At 44.1% G+C, this 18,271-nt stretch overlaps 7 protein-coding genes across 7 annotated transcripts; 2 read left to right on the forward strand and 5 right to left on the reverse strand.

Annotated features, from left to right (window-relative positions):
• Window positions 1-69: 69 nt before the first annotated feature.
• On the reverse strand, window positions 70-3,206 carry PV09_04347 (uncharacterized protein). Its single transcript, XM_016357676.1, has 10 exons — window positions 3,007-3,206; window positions 2,557-2,865; window positions 2,344-2,505; window positions 2,054-2,299; window positions 1,429-1,934; window positions 1,320-1,378; window positions 1,039-1,081; window positions 849-874; window positions 672-763; window positions 70-258 (listed from the first exon to the last, which is right to left on the reverse strand). The coding sequence occupies exons 2-10, from the start codon at window positions 2,727-2,729 to the stop codon at window positions 135-137; spliced, it is 1,431 nt and encodes a 476-aa protein (XP_016214468.1). The 5' UTR covers window positions 2,730-2,865; window positions 3,007-3,206; the 3' UTR covers window positions 70-134.
• A 616-nt stretch (window positions 3,207-3,822) lies between these two features.
• PV09_04348 (uncharacterized protein) lies at window positions 3,823-5,879 on the reverse strand (the record flags this gene model as incomplete). The annotated part of the gene is made up of 6 exons (XM_016357677.1): window positions 3,823-4,169; window positions 4,224-4,371; window positions 4,426-4,565; window positions 4,622-4,891; window positions 4,958-5,640; window positions 5,694-5,879. 6 exons carry the CDS (start codon window positions 5,877-5,879, stop codon window positions 3,836-3,838), a joined length of 1,761 nt encoding a protein of 586 aa, XP_016214469.1. The 3' UTR covers window positions 3,823-3,835.
• A 1,997-nt stretch (window positions 5,880-7,876) lies between these two features.
• On the reverse strand, window positions 7,877-10,303 carry PV09_04349 (uncharacterized protein). The gene is made up of 3 exons (XM_016357678.1): window positions 10,013-10,303; window positions 8,568-9,962; window positions 7,877-8,521 (listed from the first exon to the last, which is right to left on the reverse strand). The coding sequence occupies exons 1-3, from the start codon at window positions 10,126-10,128 to the stop codon at window positions 7,936-7,938; spliced, it is 2,097 nt and encodes a 698-aa protein (XP_016214470.1). The 5' UTR covers window positions 10,129-10,303; the 3' UTR covers window positions 7,877-7,935.
• Window positions 10,304-10,487: 184 nt separating this feature from the next.
• On the forward strand, window positions 10,488-11,948 carry PV09_04350 (uncharacterized protein; the record flags this gene model as incomplete). Its single annotated transcript, XM_016357679.1, has 5 exons — window positions 10,488-10,637; window positions 10,704-11,077; window positions 11,126-11,394; window positions 11,449-11,578; window positions 11,632-11,948. Exons 1-5 carry the CDS (start codon window positions 10,618-10,620, stop codon window positions 11,946-11,948), a joined length of 1,110 nt encoding a protein of 369 aa, XP_016214471.1. The 5' UTR covers window positions 10,488-10,617.
• A 441-nt stretch (window positions 11,949-12,389) lies between these two features.
• On the reverse strand, window positions 12,390-13,006 carry PV09_04351 (uncharacterized protein; the record flags this gene model as incomplete). Its single annotated transcript, XM_016357680.1, has 2 exons — window positions 12,390-12,884; window positions 12,944-13,006. The coding sequence occupies 2 exons, from the start codon at window positions 13,004-13,006 to the stop codon at window positions 12,390-12,392; spliced, it is 558 nt and encodes a 185-aa protein (XP_016214472.1).
• A 1,110-nt stretch (window positions 13,007-14,116) lies between these two features.
• On the forward strand, window positions 14,117-15,275 carry PV09_04352 (uncharacterized protein). Its single transcript, XM_016357681.1, has 3 exons — window positions 14,117-14,753; window positions 14,801-14,935; window positions 14,985-15,275. The coding sequence occupies exons 1-3, from the start codon at window positions 14,301-14,303 to the stop codon at window positions 15,000-15,002; spliced, it is 606 nt and encodes a 201-aa protein (XP_016214473.1). The 5' UTR covers window positions 14,117-14,300; the 3' UTR covers window positions 15,003-15,275.
• Window positions 15,276-15,290: 15 nt separating this feature from the next.
• On the reverse strand, window positions 15,291-17,479 carry PV09_04353 (uncharacterized protein; the record flags this gene model as incomplete). Its single annotated transcript, XM_016357682.1, has 7 exons — window positions 15,291-15,628; window positions 15,683-15,953; window positions 16,000-16,307; window positions 16,355-16,455; window positions 16,504-16,612; window positions 16,724-17,321; window positions 17,369-17,479. The coding sequence occupies 7 exons, from the start codon at window positions 17,477-17,479 to the stop codon at window positions 15,291-15,293; spliced, it is 1,836 nt and encodes a 611-aa protein (XP_016214474.1).
• Window positions 17,480-18,271: the final 792 nt, after the last annotated feature.

The raw sequence follows: 18,271 nt of genomic DNA on the forward strand, positions 1-18,271 counted from the left end.
TATCAATGTTCACGTGCATTTGACGAGCCGTACAAAACAATGGAACAAGAGGCTTTATGAAAGTTGGTTGTGCAGCTGCTGCTGATCTTCCTATCTATTCTGGAATTATCTTCTATCTTCGACTCTGAATTTAATTAAGCACTCTGCTCGGTTCCTGCTTTCTTTTTAATCCGGATCCCAAGATATTGCCCCAGATCTTCCCACAAGCCTAGTGGCGGATCAATGCTTGCCTCGTACTCAGATATCGCCGGTCCCTCCCTAAGCAGTGTCAGCACCAATTTTTTTTTTTTTTAAAAAAAAAAAGAAACATTAGTTATGCCTGCTTTGTTGTCCATATATGAGAAACCAAAGAATTTGCAGGCTTAAAGGGCCATCAACAACACGGAGGTATCTTGCGAAGGTACTTTCTCCTATACCAAAACGAAATGAATTCCTCAAGATTTACCACACATCATAGTGGCTAATGGATTAGGGGTCCACTAGTTCACAGAGACGGATCCACGAAAAGACAGTCAACCCCTCTTAGACAAGTTGGAAATTATACCAGCGGAAGATAAGTTTTTCGTTTGGAAGTAGCTCCGTTCGTGGGTGAATCAATAGGAGCCTTAAGAAATGCACTCTACTTGTTCTTTAGTAACTGGAGCATAAGAATTACTAAATAGTCTTACCACCACACAAGATCCATGTCTTCGGCCTTTATAAATTTTGTTCTCTTAAGTATTTTCCAGAATGGGAAAAGAACTGCGCAAACGAACACCATCGTCTACGTTGAATGAAAAGTTAACAAGCGCAACAAAGCTGAAATGTGCTCAGAAAGGCCATGTAGCAGGACCTGTGCTATGACTTACATAGTAGGTAAAGAAAGTTCCAACATCTGCAAAATATTAGCACCGCTCATAAAAACTAGGCACTGGTATCGTTGCGTTTGCAAAGATTTTCCGAGGGGCATCCTGCTGAAAAGACTGCTCTTTCTCAAGTACTCAGAAACGATCAAACTTTGCAGAAGGAGGCTCAAGTATACTTTATGATAGAACTTACTCCACCATCCAGGTAAAAATACTGTATATCCATAAGTGGCCACCTGTCCGTATCAGCAATTCTATCAAATGCCTGATCAAATTTTTTTTTCTGTCATCGAAGACCGACTAAACTCCCTTCAAAAAGCCCAAAGATTTTAAGTCGAATTATTTCGAGGGCAAGTATTTTTAAAATCACAATAGCCCGGCCAATGTGCATATATGCGCAAAACTCAAACATTAAAACTCTACAAAATCTTAGAACACCACCAATCATAGAACTTTGCGTAAAATACATACTACAGTGAGAATCATAAATGTCAGTCCGAGAATTGCAACGTAGGGCTGGCCCCATCCTTTGTCTATGAACGATCAGTTGTTTTGTTATTCAGAGATCTGTGAAGATACTTACATGGTAAAGTATTTCGGTCAATTCCCTGCGCTTTCAGAGCTCTCCAGAAAAACAAGTATGTGATGCACATGAAACAATAATCCAGGACCTGGCTTGCCTGCGTAAGATTTGCGAGCCATTTAAGTCCCTGGCTGGCGCCGTTATTAACAGATAATAGCGCGAGGCATGGAAAAACCATCGTAAAGATGAAGCAGTATATAGGAATACCACTCCTGGTAGTCTTTCGGAAAAACTTCGGTGCATGTCCATCCAAAGCGAGACCATATAATGTACGCGAGGCGCAATAAACATATGAGTTACCTGCAGAGAAGATGCTGGTTACCATAAGTGCGTTTGTGATATCAGGTAGAACCGTGATTCCCAGATTTTGAATTGCAATGACGTACGGCGAGGCTGATGCCGTGCCTGTATTTCCGTTTCCAAGAAGTTCATTTAACCTGGGGTCATTATAAGGTAGCACAATGCCAACGCAAAGGGCGCCAAGAATGAAAAAGATACCAAATCTCCTTGAAGTTGTTAGCAATACTCTGACGACTACAATTTCGTAAGCGTAAAGCATATTGCAATATTCAAGTAATTTTTATTGGCACAGTGCAAAAGGAGTCTCAACTGATCAACAACTCACCAATACATTGTTTTAAATGCTTGTTTGATTGTCTTCCGAGGATAGATAGCCTCTCCTGCAACCATTGAAACATATTCTGGGCCAACAATAGTAAAGGATGCCTGATAGAAAGCGCCGAGAAATCCCTCGAAGCGACCGAGGGTTCCATTAGTGACATAGGTAGCGAAACTGCCAGGATCACGCCAATATCGAAAGCCGTACGCATCACCTTTTGGATTTCCACCAACCATGGTGATGAAGGTGAACCTTTGGAGTTTAGTATTTTGCATGATAACTTGAAACTTACGTACGCGAATAACATGAATATGAGGATAACCTTTCCAGAGGCCAGCCAAAATTCTGCCTCTCCATACCAACGAACAGCAAATGCGTTAATTATACCGTAAAGTACTATACAAGCAATAACAATTGCATACGAGGGAATATTGTCGGACCAATATGTCAAAACAATGCTGTGGTAGACATGTTAATTTTCTTGTCTTATTCAAGGCAAGCGTACCTACTTGAGAGCAGAAATTTCGAAAGGAATTAGAATAGCTTCGTAAAGATAGAAATTCCATCCCACTGTGAATCCATATGCTTCATCGACCCAGTGAGCTGCTTGGCGAACAAAACCACCAGAAACTGGCATGAAAACCGCCATTTCTGCCATGGTGCTGTTGACAAGGGCCATCATGCAGCTGTATAGTGTAAATGAAATGAATAGACTTCCTGGACCTCCTTCGACTAAGCCCCAAGCAATAGAAACAAATAAGGCCGTGCCAATGGAGCCTCCAATTGCAATCCATTGAATTTGCCTGTTTGATAGCCTTCTGTGCAGGCCACTCAGCTCTCCGGCCGATATGGAAAAGCTATCGACCCTAACTGCATTAGCTCCAGTGTCATATTCTGGCTTCTTTTCTTGTGCCATATTTAGTGTTACGGTTGATAGTAAAAGAGAGAGCACGACGAACACGATCTTTCCCTAAATGTGCGATCAAGCTTCATTTATGCACCTCTTCACGCTAGAATGTGCAAAGGGAGTAGCCAGAATGCTACTTTGCAGATCGACGTGCATTTTCCTCCCGTGGCAAAGCCAGGGTTAATGCTTGTTTATCACGCAGTTTTCCCGGCAGGATGGAGAAGTTGCCCAGCAACTCGGAGTGATTATGTGTGCGGCTAGAGAGGGGGGATGCAGATAAGATAAGCTAGTTCGTATGCGACTGAGATGTGCAGCAAGCTTCAAGCTAAGTCATGGCTCGAGCTTAAAAGTAACGTAGTTTGGTGGAGCATGCGGCGAGCTGGTCCTGGTATATCCGAGATGCCGAAAAAGGCACAGAATTCCTCATTTCTATTTAAGTGTTGGAGTGAAGAAGCTCTTAACTTAAGATACAACTTTTTTCTGCGGTCTGTGTGGTTGTTGACACCGAGTTTTCCAAGATGAGGGCCTTGTAAATATGCTGCTATTCTTGCTTTCCCAGAAAGCCAACTAAGTCTTTCGTTCAAACAATGAGGTAATAACCAAAACTATGACAGTAATATATTATATATGGTTTCCACCCCTGCAATTCCACAACGAGTATGGTAAAGATCGCCTCCGCACTCTTTTCGAAATAAGGCCTTTTGGATGGATAGCCAATCAGACTTACCTTTTTACTCCTTGGTTGCAAGTCTTTTCGATAAGTTACTAGTTTCAATTAAAGTAATTTGAATATCAACGGATGCTTCCTGTGCTATTAATCTTTCATCATCCAAGTCAATATGACACTACTGGCGATATTATACCAAGCCTCAAGTGATTTATTACTTCAACTCGTTATTATGAAATACCTGCGTCTTTTCATGAATTTCGCTCTTCTCTTTGGGAAGAACCAGGTTGAGGAATACTCCGACAAAGCAAGCAATCACGAATGGCGTTGTGACAATCAAATTAATACCTTGCTCAAACCCAACCAAAGCTTGATTTGAGCCATTATATGCCAAGATCGAACTGAACCAATCGCTTTGCGTAATATCCATCAAACCAATGCCGAGGGAAACAGTTAGGATAAAACGGTCGCGGCGGGTCCAGGTTATCAAGGCAAGAACTCTGATTCCTGCCACCGCAATTGTGGAGTAGAGAAAAACTTGCATACCCCTAAGAAGGTTGTTATTATGCGTTCGAACTTGGGGCATAGTAATATATACTCACCCTAGCACGGATGGTGGCATTGAGGCGAAAACAGCTCCAAATTTCGCAATGATCCCCATTAAGACCAAGATGGCAGACGCAGCCCAGCCTGCACGTCTGCTAGCGCAGCCAGTGAGGACAATAGTTCCATTATTACCAGCTTGGCTAACTAAAGAAACGATTAGAATAACTTGAGAATAATTATTCAATAAACATTTCGTACCCATGGGCGGACCAGTAGCAAGCGCTGACACGAAACTTCCTAGTCCATCGCAAAGAATTCCTCCTTGAACACGAGAATTGAATTCAGTTCCCTCAATCGATAGATCGCTGATTTCGGCAGTAGCTAGTATATCGGGAATACTAACGCCATAATTGTCAGTATTCCACGAACTTGCCTCAATAGCTTGTTAGCTCACCAACTGACTGCTTGACATGCAAACAGGATCAAAAGTGGCAGGACGAGTATGCCATCAACAGAAAGCTTGAATGTATGGACCCATGGAAACGTTCCACCAGGTGCTTGCTTAATCTTAGAGATGTCCCAATAGCCTGTGGCACTAGAGATGGCACATCCAACTCCAAGGCCGATGACAACAGATGCCGACCTCATTAGAGGTGCACCGAAGATCTCAGTCACAATGATTGTGGCGAAAACACTGAATCCAAGTCCTATCAACTTTGGAGATCTACATACCATTAGTGGAATCCAATCAAAACAACTTATTTGAAAGTATCAGGGCAGATGAACCTACCCCCAGGGCAGAGGCTTCGGTGATGCTATGTTAGGACAAAGAGCATAGAGACCCGTTCCATTATGGCAATTTGAGCTTCCACCCCAATTTTGCAATCCATTACCAACCAGATATGCACCGACTAGTGTTAATAGCGTGCCAGTAACTAATTTTGGGAAGATACGATTGAGAACCCGCGGAGGAACAAATGCCATTGCTATTTGAATCCAAACACAGCAAAGCATAGTTCCCAACACAGCTCCCCACGCATCGGGACAGGCTTCTTGTGTGGCGTCTTCTGCAACTGGGCATTGTCCAGACTTATACTTGAGTGCGGCATAATTAAAAACAACTGGAAGAATGTCAAATGTTGGCCCAACCACACTCAGCATACCGGTTCCAATGTAGAAGCTCGTTTTGCTGATATGCAGTCGTGTCACTTGCAGTGCAGTGGCTATACCGGTTGTAATGAACGCCGTGGAAACCATATAAGCTGTGATTTCTGAATCGAAATTGAATGCACCACCTGCAATAGCCAACGGAGGCGAAACAATGGATCCAATCATTGTTAAAGCATGTTGAAGTCCAAGTAATATAGTCAAAAGAATTGGCACCCGATCATTGAGGCCATAAAACGGTGCTTTGTAGTCTTTATACTTCCTGTTCAACGGCCAGATGTTTGGTGTGACGAGGTACAGGTAATCCTAGAACACATTAGTTGCAGGGCCGCTAGCACGTTCGGAGTAGCGCTGCTGACATAATTACCAATCCATCCATCTTTTGTTAGAAAGGTGTGCTTGAGTTCCGCCAACGTATCTTGCCAACTTTCTCCGACATTGCCATGGCCAATTGAAGCGGAAGATGATCCAGTCTCCTCGGTGCTTTTTGTATTAATGTCGAGATTTTTGTTATTTACAATGGATGCTTCTTCGATTTGTGACATTTCGGTGAGATTGACAATTAATCAATTTTGAGGTCTATACAGTCGCGGAGATGGCATTCCTGATCCTTCAACTTATATATGCTTCACATCATAATTCTATGATAATTCTTAGTGCCAAATGATAGCGTGTGCTCAATCGAGGATCAATGCTTTGTAACTGATAGCCCTTTTTGGTTGCAGTTGACCAATCAGACGCACTGGATAGGCGACACTCTCATCCGCAATCTCGGCCGCAGGCAGGGCTGAAGTAATTGGTGAACTGCAGGGTGTGCGATACTCGGCATAGTCTGCGTCTTGCTCTCACATCAGATAATCCAAAAACTCATAAATCACCGTCAACTCATAAACTCAAGATGAAACACTGGATAAAGTGTTATTTTGGATCAAATTAATCTTCTTGAAGATTCCAGTCATGTCCAAGATTTCAACGGTTAGATCAGCTCAGCTTTTCGTCCATGCAACCATTGTCACCGTTAATCGAGATCGCGAGGTGATTCTTGACGGCGCACTCCTGGTCAAAAATGGTCGCATTGCGAGAATCGACAAAACGGACATATTGCTTGCACAAACTCGAGAGGATCAAGCGGAAAATGTGGAAATCATAAATTGTCTGAATAAGATTATTATTCCTGGACTCATAAATACGCACGCGCATCTCGCACAATCACTGCTCAGAGGACTTGCCGAAGACTTGTCACTGCATGACTGGTTGTGCGATGCAATTTGGCCACTTGAAGCAAACTACGCGAAAGAAGACGGATATGTTGCGGCCCTGGCGACAATTGCGGAGATGCTCAAGACTGGGACAACCTGCTTCCTGGAGGCAATGCTTACATATCGTAGTGGTTTGGAGAACGTAGTAAGGGCTGTAGAAGAGACTGGAATCAGGGCCTGCTTGGTATGTTTGCTACTCATTCAAACTTCTGCCATTTCCAAGGATTAATGAGTACCTGAACACTTAAACCGATGGCAAGAAATGAGTATCAACTAATTTAGTACAAATAGGGTAAACTAGTCAAATGTGAAGAAAGCAACGATAGTCTTAAACTCAGGGATGCAAGAGATCGTGATGTTTCATCTATGAGCCTTGACTCTGCAATAGATGCATATCACCGGTTTCACAATCGCGCTGATGGGCGACTACACATGTGGCTTGCAGCTGGCACACCGCGAGGTTCGCCAATTTCGGCTCATTCAGCGATTGGACGGGCAGCCCATGAACACAATATCGGGTTGACTATGCACTGCGCTGAGGCACCAAAGGATCTTATGATTTATCGTGAATACTACCAATGCAGCCCATTCCAGTTCTGTGCAGAAGCCAAGCTCACGAGTGCAAAAAGCGTGTTCGCGCATGTTGTTCACCCAGATCCGGTGGCTGGTGATTTTGAGATACTTAGAAAAAGCAGGAGCACAGTATCGCACAATCCAACGAGCAACCTGAAGCTGGGATCGGGGATAGCACCTATTCCCGATATGCTCGCAGCAGGGGTGAATGTATCTCTTGGAACAGATGGGGCGCCGTGTAATAATACATACGACATGCTGCGTGAGATGCATTTGGCATCAATTGTCCACTCAGGAGCCCGTGAGCAGGCCGGGGTCATCAGTGCTTACCAGGTGTTGGAGATGGCAACTATCAATGGAGCCCGAGCACTCAGCCTCGAAAATGAGATAGGTAGTCTTGAGGTTGGAAAGAAGGCTGATATTGTCGTTATATCCCCGAAAGGTATCGGATCTGTACCGTGGGACGCCGCTCAAATTCCTTCTGGAGGTGTTGATCCAGTGACGACAATTATTCACGGATCAGGTGTAGATATCGATATTGTCATGGTGGACGGACAGATCCTAGTAAAACATCAGCGTCTTCAGCATATTGATGAAGAACAGATCGTTCAACGCGCGAAAGCCTCGATCGCAGGGATTCGAGATCGCAGTCAAATCAGAGCAAGAAACCATATGGAACTTAGATATATCTGAATTTCAAGATATGTATAGCATGTAATAGCTTGTAATCGACAGCTCCAAATTCGGTATCCAGGTAATTCTCTCATTTCTATGGGTGAAATGCAAAGAAATCATCGAATAGATTTTGACCGCCAAATCCAGCTCCAGGTGGCAGAAGGTCATATATGTTATCCCATGCTATCTCCGCAGCACTCTCCATTTGTTCTGCTATTGGGGTGGCTGCTGGCGTGGTGACTTGCAGATTCTGAGACACCTGCTTGATAAATTCTTTAATGTCGAACTTTACTCGTTTCTCGGCCGGGCAGGGGTCTTCTGTGTCTTCGTCTCTTGGACGTTTTCGACCAACCTCAAGAGCTTGTTGCAGTGAGGATAAGAGCTGAACACCGCGTGTCGCAATTTTGCTGTTCTCAAATCGTTTCAAATACGTAATTCCGTCTGAAACATATTTTCTATGTTCTTCGTATTCGTTTTCGTTTGGGTTCCGATGGAATGCGTCAAGGCTGAAGATTATGCATGCTGCGACTGTAAATGCCTGCTCGATCCATAGTATTGGTCCATTCTCATCAACAGCAGACAAAGCTTCTTTCATGATCGTTTTCGAAGCTGCTAGACAAGTTCTACGTGTAAAAGAGAACGCTGAGTTCGTGAAAGAGAGCCCCAAAAATTTCCGATGGCTGTGTATAGTTAGTACGGTGGACTTCTGCAAATCAGAAATCTTACATCATGATGATCTTATGTGCAGCACATATCGTGAGTGAGCGCCGAGCCCAACTCACAAAGGGGGGCCACGAAGAGGCAACTGGGGCACCCGTAGAGAGGAAAGTCGGCATATATGCCGTGACAAGTTTTCGCATTTTCTCATCGAATTCCAATACTTTTTCATACTTTGTGAATAGAGTATTACAATTTGAGACAGCATCAAGCAGCTGCGGCATAAGCGCAGCAATGTCGTAGCGGTAATTACAGTAGCTTGCGTCGGTGGGTATTGACTGTGGTTGTGGGGACATGTCCTCATCATTGCAATTTAAGGGTTTGACCGTGTTCCAGTATCTTGGATCGAGAGCATATGAGTCTGAGAAAGGGATACTGAACCAGTCTTGTATGCAAAGTTGAATGAAAACACGCCTTGCGCTTTCGCGCTTGCGTAATTGATCCCTTGTACTACTGGCTGACTCCGTTTCTGAGCCAAGCCGATGTAGGCCTAAGCTCTGAGCAATTCGACCAGCAGAGCTTAGAAGTACAGATTGACTGTTTGATAAACCAAGGATGTGAGCAGAGATGGTTAAAGTAGATATAGCTTGTACCGAGTAGATTGAATGTACTTCGATATATCGAGCCATATTTAGGCAAGTGACAGTAGCTTCATACCATTTCAAGGAAAGTGAATTCCGTTCTGCGTTGGAAAACCCCCAAGACCGACATGTTCGTGGAGAGGAACAAGTGATACTGCAGCATAATATAGCGAAAAGCAGAGCAAGCCATTGCAGGTTCAAATCCTCATGCCTAGGGCTGCCGGAATATTCCGTGAAAAAAGTATGAAGATCGTCGTTCATAGTCTTCGATGAGTACGATCCATGATACCATAACAGACACTTGTTGTGATACTCAACAAGTTGCTTGATATGTTCGCTTGCAGGCAGCAGTGCCTCGAGCATATCCAATTGAACGTTGCGGATGTTTGCTGACATAAAATCAGTTGTGATGGAAGAAGAATCCAGCCCAACACTCTGTTTTCTCGGTCCATTAGCATCCTCAGGCGAATCGCCAAAGTCTGCATTTTTCTTTCGACCCCAGGCAAGAAATTCAAGGACTGTAATTTCGTCTCCTTCCGTGTTTTCGGTGTCTTTTGAAGTCGAAATTACATTACGATTGGAATGTTGTCTATGAGCGTTGGCTGGGAGGAATGGGCTACTTATATGGTCAATTTCCATTCCAAGTGTTTTGACACGTGTTGGTTCCTTTCCTTGGTCCAGTTTTGCCTCTAATTGAGACACTCGGTCAAGCAGAGTTCTTACTAGGTCGCCATGGGGACGTTGTTCGTTTCGAGACGGGTGGGCCAAGGCGTTTTGACCGGAGCTTACTTGTTCTTCACGTTTGCATAGATCGCTGAGACCTCTTTTTCTCTTCAGCCAAATCATCAAACACTATTTATCAGCGGAACGTACCGCTTGATGCAAGTTCCGCACGGAATATTTTTATCGCATTTGATCTTGCGTCGATAACATTCAGAGCAAGTCAACCTAGCTCTTTGAGATTTCGAAATGCTTGATTCTTCCTCCATTTTGCCTCGTTCCCGGCTCGTTCCATCAATACGCCGGGAACAGATTGATGTCACACCGTTTCTGAAGAAAGGTTCCTCTACAACAATTGTGTGCTAATACCTTCCAGGAGGCTAATCACGGGCTGAGTTGACTCCTGATCGTTTCTTGAGGCATGATACTTTCTTCGGTTGCGGCCGACGGCGTTACTTTTCAGGCGTTGTCGAAATTTTGCGGCAATGCAACATGCAATCGAATCCGAGATGCGGCCGAGCTCACGGCCGCAGCTCCGCTACGACCAATCAGATCAATTGTGCTATCAAACATCGTGCTGCCTACGAGGATCTTTGCCCTGTGCTCTTTTTGCATGATCCGTGTCTCACTGAATTGTAAAATGTCACCATGGTCGAGAACTTTATTCACGCGGCCGTCAATCTCGGCCGTCGCTTCCCGTCGATGGAAACGTCGTGCCATTGTTCCTCAATTCTCAATCAACTCAACAACTTATCAAGATGGGCGTATATAAGAACGGGTGAGCCATCTAGATATCCCAATACAAAATCAAGGACCTGGACTAACATAAGGACGTTTGCATAAGGAAAATTGCAGATCAGCAACTGGATATCAAGGCATTAGCGATGGCACCCACCAAGTACGTTGACCGTGTGATACCTGAGATATCTTTGCGCGACTTCGAGGCTCGAACAGACGAGATTACCAAGGAGCTTGTCGACGCAGCCGAGAACGTTGGGTTCTTTTGTATCGTAGACCATGGAATCTCAAGATCAACGGTGGACAATATGTTTGAGCAATCCGCACGCTTCTTCAATCAGCCAGACGAAGTGAAAGCTACAGTCCCGTTTTCATCAACAGAGAATGCGGGCTGGGAGAAGAACGCTCAGATACGCCCCTCAACTGGGGCAGTTGATCGAAAGGAGTCATACCAAATGCAATTCGGCGAGGGAATGAATGGTGAACATATTAGCGCTGACCTGAAATACAGCTGCTAACCATGATCAGGTCGATGGATTGATGAAGCGATTTTACCTGGATTTAAAGAAGAAGCGCTTAACTTTATGTACCAAGTGCAATCCGTCAGCGAGAAGCTGATGATCTGTTTCGCACGCGGCTTGGGATTCGAAGATGACTATTTTATCAAAGCACATGACATCCGCCAACCAGACTCGCAGTCAGTCTGTAGGTTACTACATTATTTCGAAACCCCTCGGGTTCCGAATCCAAATGGGGAAGTCTATCACCGCGCAGGAGCTCACTGCGACTGGGATTTTGTATGCATTTTTTTTTATCTGTTTTGCTCTAATACAGCTCGCTAACTAAGTCAGATAACCCTATTGTTCCAAAAAGCTGGCCAGTCTGGGCTCGAAATATGTCCTGGTCGAAGCGTATCGACTGCTTTTGCTTATGGTGATACATGGACTAAAGTAGAGCCTAATGTGGAGAAGAATGCAATCAGTGAGCTTCTTCACTTCTTTTTGGTCTTTGCAGTATTTGCTTACTTTTTGTAGTCTGCAATATTGGTGATCAGTTGATGAGTTGGTCCGACGACCGCTTCAAATCTACTTTTCATCGTGTTAAAGCTCCATGTGAACCAGACGATTATTATGGCGAGAGATATAGCATTGCCTTCTTCAACCAGCCACTGAAAACCGCGAAAATTCAAGGTCCATTGAAAAAATACCCACTTGTGACGGGAGAAGAGTTCACTCGAAATGCAATGAACAGAAATTATCAAGCACTACAAGAGAAGAGACGCAAGGAAGAAGAGCAAACACTGAGTGTAAAAGGCTTGTCGGCGAACTCTGAGGTTGCCACTGCTGCTTGAATCATTGTAAATGATTTCTGCAGCATTAAATAACGACTTTATATTGGTCCCTTAGAAAAGATTCATTTTGGCTGTCTCCTGCATATTCTTTGGTGATAAAGGGTAAAATAAAAATCCTACTATATTGAATATTGCAATTTAAAGTCTCTGATTCATGAGAAAATACATCTGACACGGTAATCCATGATTATGTTAGATGGAGACTCTAACTGAAGAATTGTAGTCTTTATATTTGACTGAAGTGTTTCAATCTGGTCTTGCCTTCGTCTAATTTGTCATTCTGAACTGGCACCAAAATAAGAGAAATATATATCTCCTGTTTTGTTGCAAGAATATCAGCACGGACAACAATTAATTGCTGTCAGTAGGCCATTCCTTCGGAGAATATCCAGGTCGAGGATTGGATGACCAATTTGCTGTTCTATTCGGTACTCGAGATTGCTACAACTCGCCCTCAGCAATTAGAGTAGCATATTCATAAAATGTTTTTCGACCTTGCAAGCTATTGTCTATCTCCTTGTCAGTCAACAGAGCCTTCAAAAAAGCATTTTCCTTTTCTAAGTGAGCAACTCTCTCTTCAAGTTTGTTGGCTTTATCACGAAGCTCCTTGGTATGCTGCTCTAAACGTTGCTCATGCAACTTCTTCTTTTGTCTGAACCTGGCGCTCGCTGCAAGATTACGCCGTCGTTTCTCCTCATCAAGGGCGGGCTTCGGTGACGATTCGTCTTCGGCTGGACTCAGATTGTAAGATGCAGCGGATGCTGTACTCTCCGCGTACGGAATGTGGGACGGAGGAGGATAGTTGTACAGCTCCGTGTGAGACAACGCATCCTGCTGTTCTATGTCCTGACTTGAAGGGAACAGAGGTAGAAAACTCAACGAGCTGTCTGTTAGCGGTGGATGTGGGACTTGCTGGTCGGGAGCAACAGTGAGAGTCTTCCAAAAGGTATCGTTCTGTCGAAAATATGTTTCTGGAAATCGTCAAATCGTCAGACCATTGCAACTGGATCAAATCGGACAAAAAACGCAGACGGCAAATGCCAAAGACGAGTGTCCATCACGTGAAATTGCGTGACGAAAATTGAGCCAATTTCATGGCGTTTGCTTCTACCCCGTATGTTGGAAATTTTAAGCTTGTTTGTCACTACTGCATTGCATCAACACTTCTTGAAAGTCATCAAGTCGCGTGCTTAAGCCCAATTCTGATGAAATATGAGACGGTAAATGATGCTAGCAAGCTCACGTGGAATGGGTAAGCAAAACTCACCAGGAGGCAAGCTCAGATTACTTGATGCATCACCATGATGAAAAAAGTCTTGTCCATGAGCTGACTCGTTTGTCGCGTGAGAATTTTGGTTTGAATCATGTATGAATGGATGTTGTAATTCTCCATTTAGTGACGTTGGCGAGGTTAATGATAGTTCACCCAGTATGTTGAACGTATCAATTCCAGAGAAATTCGGATTCACAAATTCTTCTTCGTAGGACGGCGCTCCAGACCGGTTCGCGTGAGAAATGTGAGAACGATAGGATCGGTTTTGTTGCATCGTCCATGACCATCAACAATCTTGGTGCTCGAGATGGAACCTGTAAGGGTCGATAGCAGCAGAAGTCGAGCTTTTTGCTTCAAGGAATATAAAGAAGTGATTGGCTTGATTGTGCGTGGGACTTATACGCAATTTGTATCTGTGAGTTGTGAAGTAGTGAACAGCAAGCCATGTGGATCTCCCACGTCTTGACAAATTTCACATTGCTTTTCTCTGTCCGCATAAGGTACAGAAATATCTCGAATCAGATAGCAAGTTCTTCCTGGGGAGCACGCAAGAGCATGCATGCTGCCAGACCAAATACAGACTTTTCTTCATGCTTATTGATGTACATTGGATAACACCTAGGCAACTTCGGCTTGCTAAGGAATGGTGTGCAGGTGATTCTGCCACTGTGGCCAAACATAGATCCTTTCTTGTGCCAATCTTGATGAAGCATTACCGCGGGCGAACGTGCACCTGGAATCCAGCCCTCGCTAGAACTAGTTCTAATGTCTGCGCTAAATTCTAATTGAGAAGCAGATTGATTAGATGCGTGGCAAATCATGGTCATGTGACTGTGAGCTTCTTCGGATATCACCAGGAAGCCTAAGTTTCATCGTTATCGTCAGTATAGGTTTATATCACTCATAACTATCATAATTTAGTTCTATCTCATCCGCAGCTGAATTAACACTAATATTGTTACGAAAGTGTTGCTATCGATTGGCTGGTCTAGTTCGATTCGAAACAAAACGCGTTGCAGACAAACATCCGTTACGATCAGCTTGGGACGCGTAAATCTCTAACCCGAGACATACAAAGGATGTCTCAGATGGCATGTCTTACTTATCGCTATTTTTTTGAAAGCAAAGATACCTTCTTCAAAACTTCCATAACCAGGAAAATTTTATTCATGAACCTGCACGAGATGTCAAGAATTATGCTAGGAATTTTTCTAATCATATACACATTACATGGAAACCAAGCAAGTGCATTTGCTCATCTAGCTATTGCAAGAAGGCAGGAAAATGGTACATCGTCTACGATAATTCAGCAACTAGTAGCCGGCATTGACTACAACATCATGGCGCAGAATGGCGAGAAAGCGATCCTAAGTCAGATGCAAAGTCTGGTTGCGGCTCCAACACCGGATGCCTTGCTTTTTCGAGTCGCTAAAGACGATCTTTTGAGCTTCATGAACTGCGGGTCTCGTGTCCGAAGCAATAATATGAATTTGTCAAGTGTAAACGCTCAAGTCACAAGAGGTTTGGCACAGGTATGCTGCTATCTGTATATACAGTAAGGATCTGACACACAAGATAGCTTGAGGCTATCCAGGTCCTGCAACTCGCGAAGGCAAATAGTCTGAACGGAACGACTACCGATGGGCCTATACTTGATGACTTACAGAGCGACGTCGATGAGGCTATTGCCAAAAACCGAATGCTTCAAGCTATAGTTAGTTTTGGTAATCGAATAATAGAAGCACGTTGCTGACTTTGTGTAGGCCACGGAAAGTGCATAGTCTGAACAAATTTTCTAGTCCGCGTAGATACATACCGCTGAACTACTTCCTCTATTCGCATCGGATCGGTATCACCTCGTGCAAAGCATTTTGATCCATCCTTGGAAGAAAAGGCTCAACATTCATTATTATACACCTGACAAACGCCAAATAGTAAATGCCTGAATAACCAGCTCCAAACAAAATGCAATTGCAGGGTCGCAAAGAGCAATATCACAAACAGAATTTTAAATCATCTAGCATCTATACTTTACTCTCTTGCCTTGTTCATGTATGATTTTCAACACATTATGAGTAGCTTTCTGCAAAAGTGCTCTTGCTGCGCAGCCATGCACCATACTTCCAGAGATAGAACATACCAATAATACCCAAGCAGCTTAAACCCGCAAGCAAACTGACCCCTCCACCGATTCCTAAATTGACGAACATCGGCCTTGAGAATAGTACGCATGCCGCAGCAAGCGAAGACCTGGAAAGATCGTTGGCGGCAAAGAGTGAAGCAGCATATCTTGGATAGGATAGAGGCAAGTACACAAAGATACTCTGGAAGATCCAAAAGTTCGCGAAAACTAGGATGGTTACGCCGATCAAACTGACAATCCAGTGGACAGCGTGGCGGGCAGTCCCTAAAAAGCAAAGTTAGCTCTACTCATTTGATATGCTGAGAGAGAGATACGAACATCCGAACATGAAGTACCCGATCGGCAGTGCAACCACTCCAAACAAGGCTGGAACTAGACGGTGCTCTGGTGCACGCAACCCGTTCTTCTTGATATCAGGAATCAGATAGACGAGCTGATATGCTAGGAAAGTGGTCACTCCGATAACACAGCCAACACCAATTGTCAAAAACGTAAGTCCAGTTTCGCCAAGGTTGAACCCGTAGATTTTTGGATAAACAAGAGGAAAAACTTCGAAGAAGCTGTAGTAGATACCATAAGTCAAAGCGGTCTAGCACATTGTTAGCTTAAAACAATTTTAAATTCGCTGAACTTACGTATAGGTTCGTGAATGCGACTGCAGGGTCCTTCAACATTATCTCCACCGGCTTGATGAGGGCATCATAGGCAACCTCTCTGGCGTTCATCTGTGCTTGGTTGATCTCGGATTGAGACTTGATATTTGGGTTCCCTGTCAACTTGCGTAGGCGCTCTGCACGGCGGCGAAGGATATTGTCGGCGGAGGTTTCTGGGTAGAAAAATATGAAAATGACCATGATTACAGCATTTAACCATAAAATTTCCCAAAGTCCCCATCTCCAACCTTTTTCTTGCACAGCAAAGCCTGCTATGACTGGGCCGATAGCTATGATACGGTCAGTTATGCCATGAATGAGACAATCGAAAACGTACCAGGTCCCCAGAAGCACGCGACGGTCCAGGTGGCTAAATACAAAGGTATATCAAGGAGTCCGAAGATATCGCCAATAGAAGCGCCGCCATTCGCGAGACAACTTTCAAAAATCAGCATTGGCAAATAGATAAATAAAGTAGATACTAACGGAGATCCAAAAAAACCAGTTAGGAAGCGGAGAACAAGGAGTCCAGCATAATTGTTCACTACTGCTGTGGGAATAGAAAGAATCACGAAGAGGAAATACGTCGGTGCGTCTTAATTTGACGATTAGCCTACCCATCTCATGACTGTAATTTCAGGAATTGTTACTCTGTCCAACGTCAGTTGATCGTCGCGTTTAACATGATCGCCGGTAAACTCACCACAGACCCAGTTTCGTCCGATTGCTGGGATTTCACTCAATGGTGCCCAAAGTAATGGACCAACACCATATCCAATCACGTACATAGCCAGTCCGAGAGCAGCGGGAGTGGGACCTACATGGAAGGCCTGCATCACTCCACCCTCAGCAGGTGCATACATAGATGAAGAACCGTATACGGCCATAGAATATGCGGCCATTTGCAGCATCACAATCCATTTCTTCCCGAGGGACCAATTTTGTGGATTCTCTGGATCATCCGTGGTATACCAATCCACTAGGATGGTGCCATCAGATGTTTTTGTTGGCGCAAGCACTATGCTCGTTGTCTTTTCTGCAGCAATCGCCTGTTCCGCATCGAAACGCTCTCGAGTATAAGGTCTGGTCGAGGAGCGACTGATATGGGATCGTGCCGTGCTTGTTCTCCGCAATGCAACGTCTTCAGCTGTTGGAATTGTAGTTAGGGGTGCGAAGTGTCTTTCAGTGTCCTCTTTCTCAGTATCTTTGTCTCCACTGTCGCTCACTGATTCAACATCATTTTTGACGCTCCCATCAGCGACTTCTTCGGGGTTTTCATTATATTTTTTTGCAAGTAATTCATCCTTCATTCAATTAGCGTTTACATAGATTTGAGGTGTTTTCATATTACCAAAGGCGCCCATCTGAAACCAGGTTTTTCTTCTGGATAAAGGAAGACTCGATTCCCGCTGGCAATTCGGAGCAACTGCCCAATAAATGAATCTCTAATTACGTTGGCCATCCGAGATGAAAATTAGTTCGAGCACTATTTTTCTGAGACTGGATATATAAGACTGTTTAGGGACTATGATTTACAGATGAATGAAAGGATATTCGACGTGAGTGACCGTTTCGTCTACTCAAATACTTTCCTCAGAATGCTGACCCTATGAATCTACACATGCCATTGATTGCCTGATCCAGTAATTTGACACCCCGGTACCTACGCCATGGCGATACGCACAGCGCTCTGAACAATCACGCCCCAACGCAATGTCTACGAATGACAAAGGAACGTAGCTTTGTAATCCGGAGAGCACATTTCCGATTATTAGTGTTAGGAGTCATACATCGCTGTGAGAAAGCCGTGGATCTATATGTATGAGTCCACAGCCTGAGAATCTACATCTATTGGCTGGTTTTAGCGGCACAATGGGAGATAATGTAATCAGCCCCCCGCACGGTCGCAAAGTATCAGATCAGATCAGTAATCCTTTCCTCAACGGGTTGATGCTTCTTCCATAAGTAGCTTAGTTCTAACCACCTAAACTTCGGTAAAACAAAGATAGGATTGAGACGGATTTTCGGAATAATTAACGTTGGAAATCAAGCCTCTGGGCCACAACCATGTGAAATTCCTAAGCATGTCAGCATATACTTGAGTGGGTACCTGCAGTCAATTCCGCTTGGATGATTCCACTGTGGCAATGGATCCGCTGGTCTTTTGTAGTCTGCCGTCAGAGAACAACATGCCCAAAATACACAAATACAACAGACCCTCGTATAATCAGAGTGCATGTTGACTTCTAAACGT

Source organism: Verruconis gallopava, assembly GCF_000836295.1.
Source record: "Verruconis gallopava strain CBS 43764 unplaced genomic scaffold supercont1.12, whole genome shotgun sequence".
Taxonomy (NCBI): domain Eukaryota; kingdom Fungi; phylum Ascomycota; class Dothideomycetes; order Venturiales; family Sympoventuriaceae; genus Verruconis; species Verruconis gallopava.

Excerpts from the sequence above, each read along its gene's own strand:
- PV09_04347 (XM_016357676.1), bottom strand. The coding sequence starts at position 2,729 with ATGATGGCCCTTGTCAACAGCACCATGGCAGAAATGGCGGTTTTCATG. Across the intron at positions 1,935-2,053 it reads GCATTTAAAACAATGTATTG|GAGATTTGGTATCTTTTTCA; the intron begins GTGAGTTGTTGA and ends AACAACTTCAAG. Across the intron at positions 1,082-1,319 it reads TGACATTTATGATTCTCACT|GTGGCCACTTATGGATATAC; the intron begins GTAGTATGTATT and ends TGATACGGACAG.
- PV09_04349 (XM_016357678.1), bottom strand. The coding sequence starts at position 10,128 with ATGGAGGAAGAATCAAGCATTTCGAAATCTCAAAGAGCTAGGTTGACT. Across the intron at positions 9,963-10,012 it reads TGCGGAACTTGCATCAAGCG|AGGTCTCAGCGATCTATGCA; the intron begins GTACGTTCCGCT and ends GAAGAGAAAAAG. Across the intron at positions 8,522-8,567 it reads GCACATAAGATCATCATGAT|CCATCGGAAATTTTTGGGGC; the intron begins GTAAGATTTCTG and ends AACTATACACAG.
- PV09_04352 (XM_016357681.1), top strand. The coding sequence starts at position 14,301 with ATGTCTCAGATGGCATGTCTTACTTATCGCTATTTTTTTGAAAGCAAA. Across the intron at positions 14,754-14,800 it reads TCACAAGAGGTTTGGCACAG|CTTGAGGCTATCCAGGTCCT; the intron begins GTATGCTGCTAT and ends CACACAAGATAG.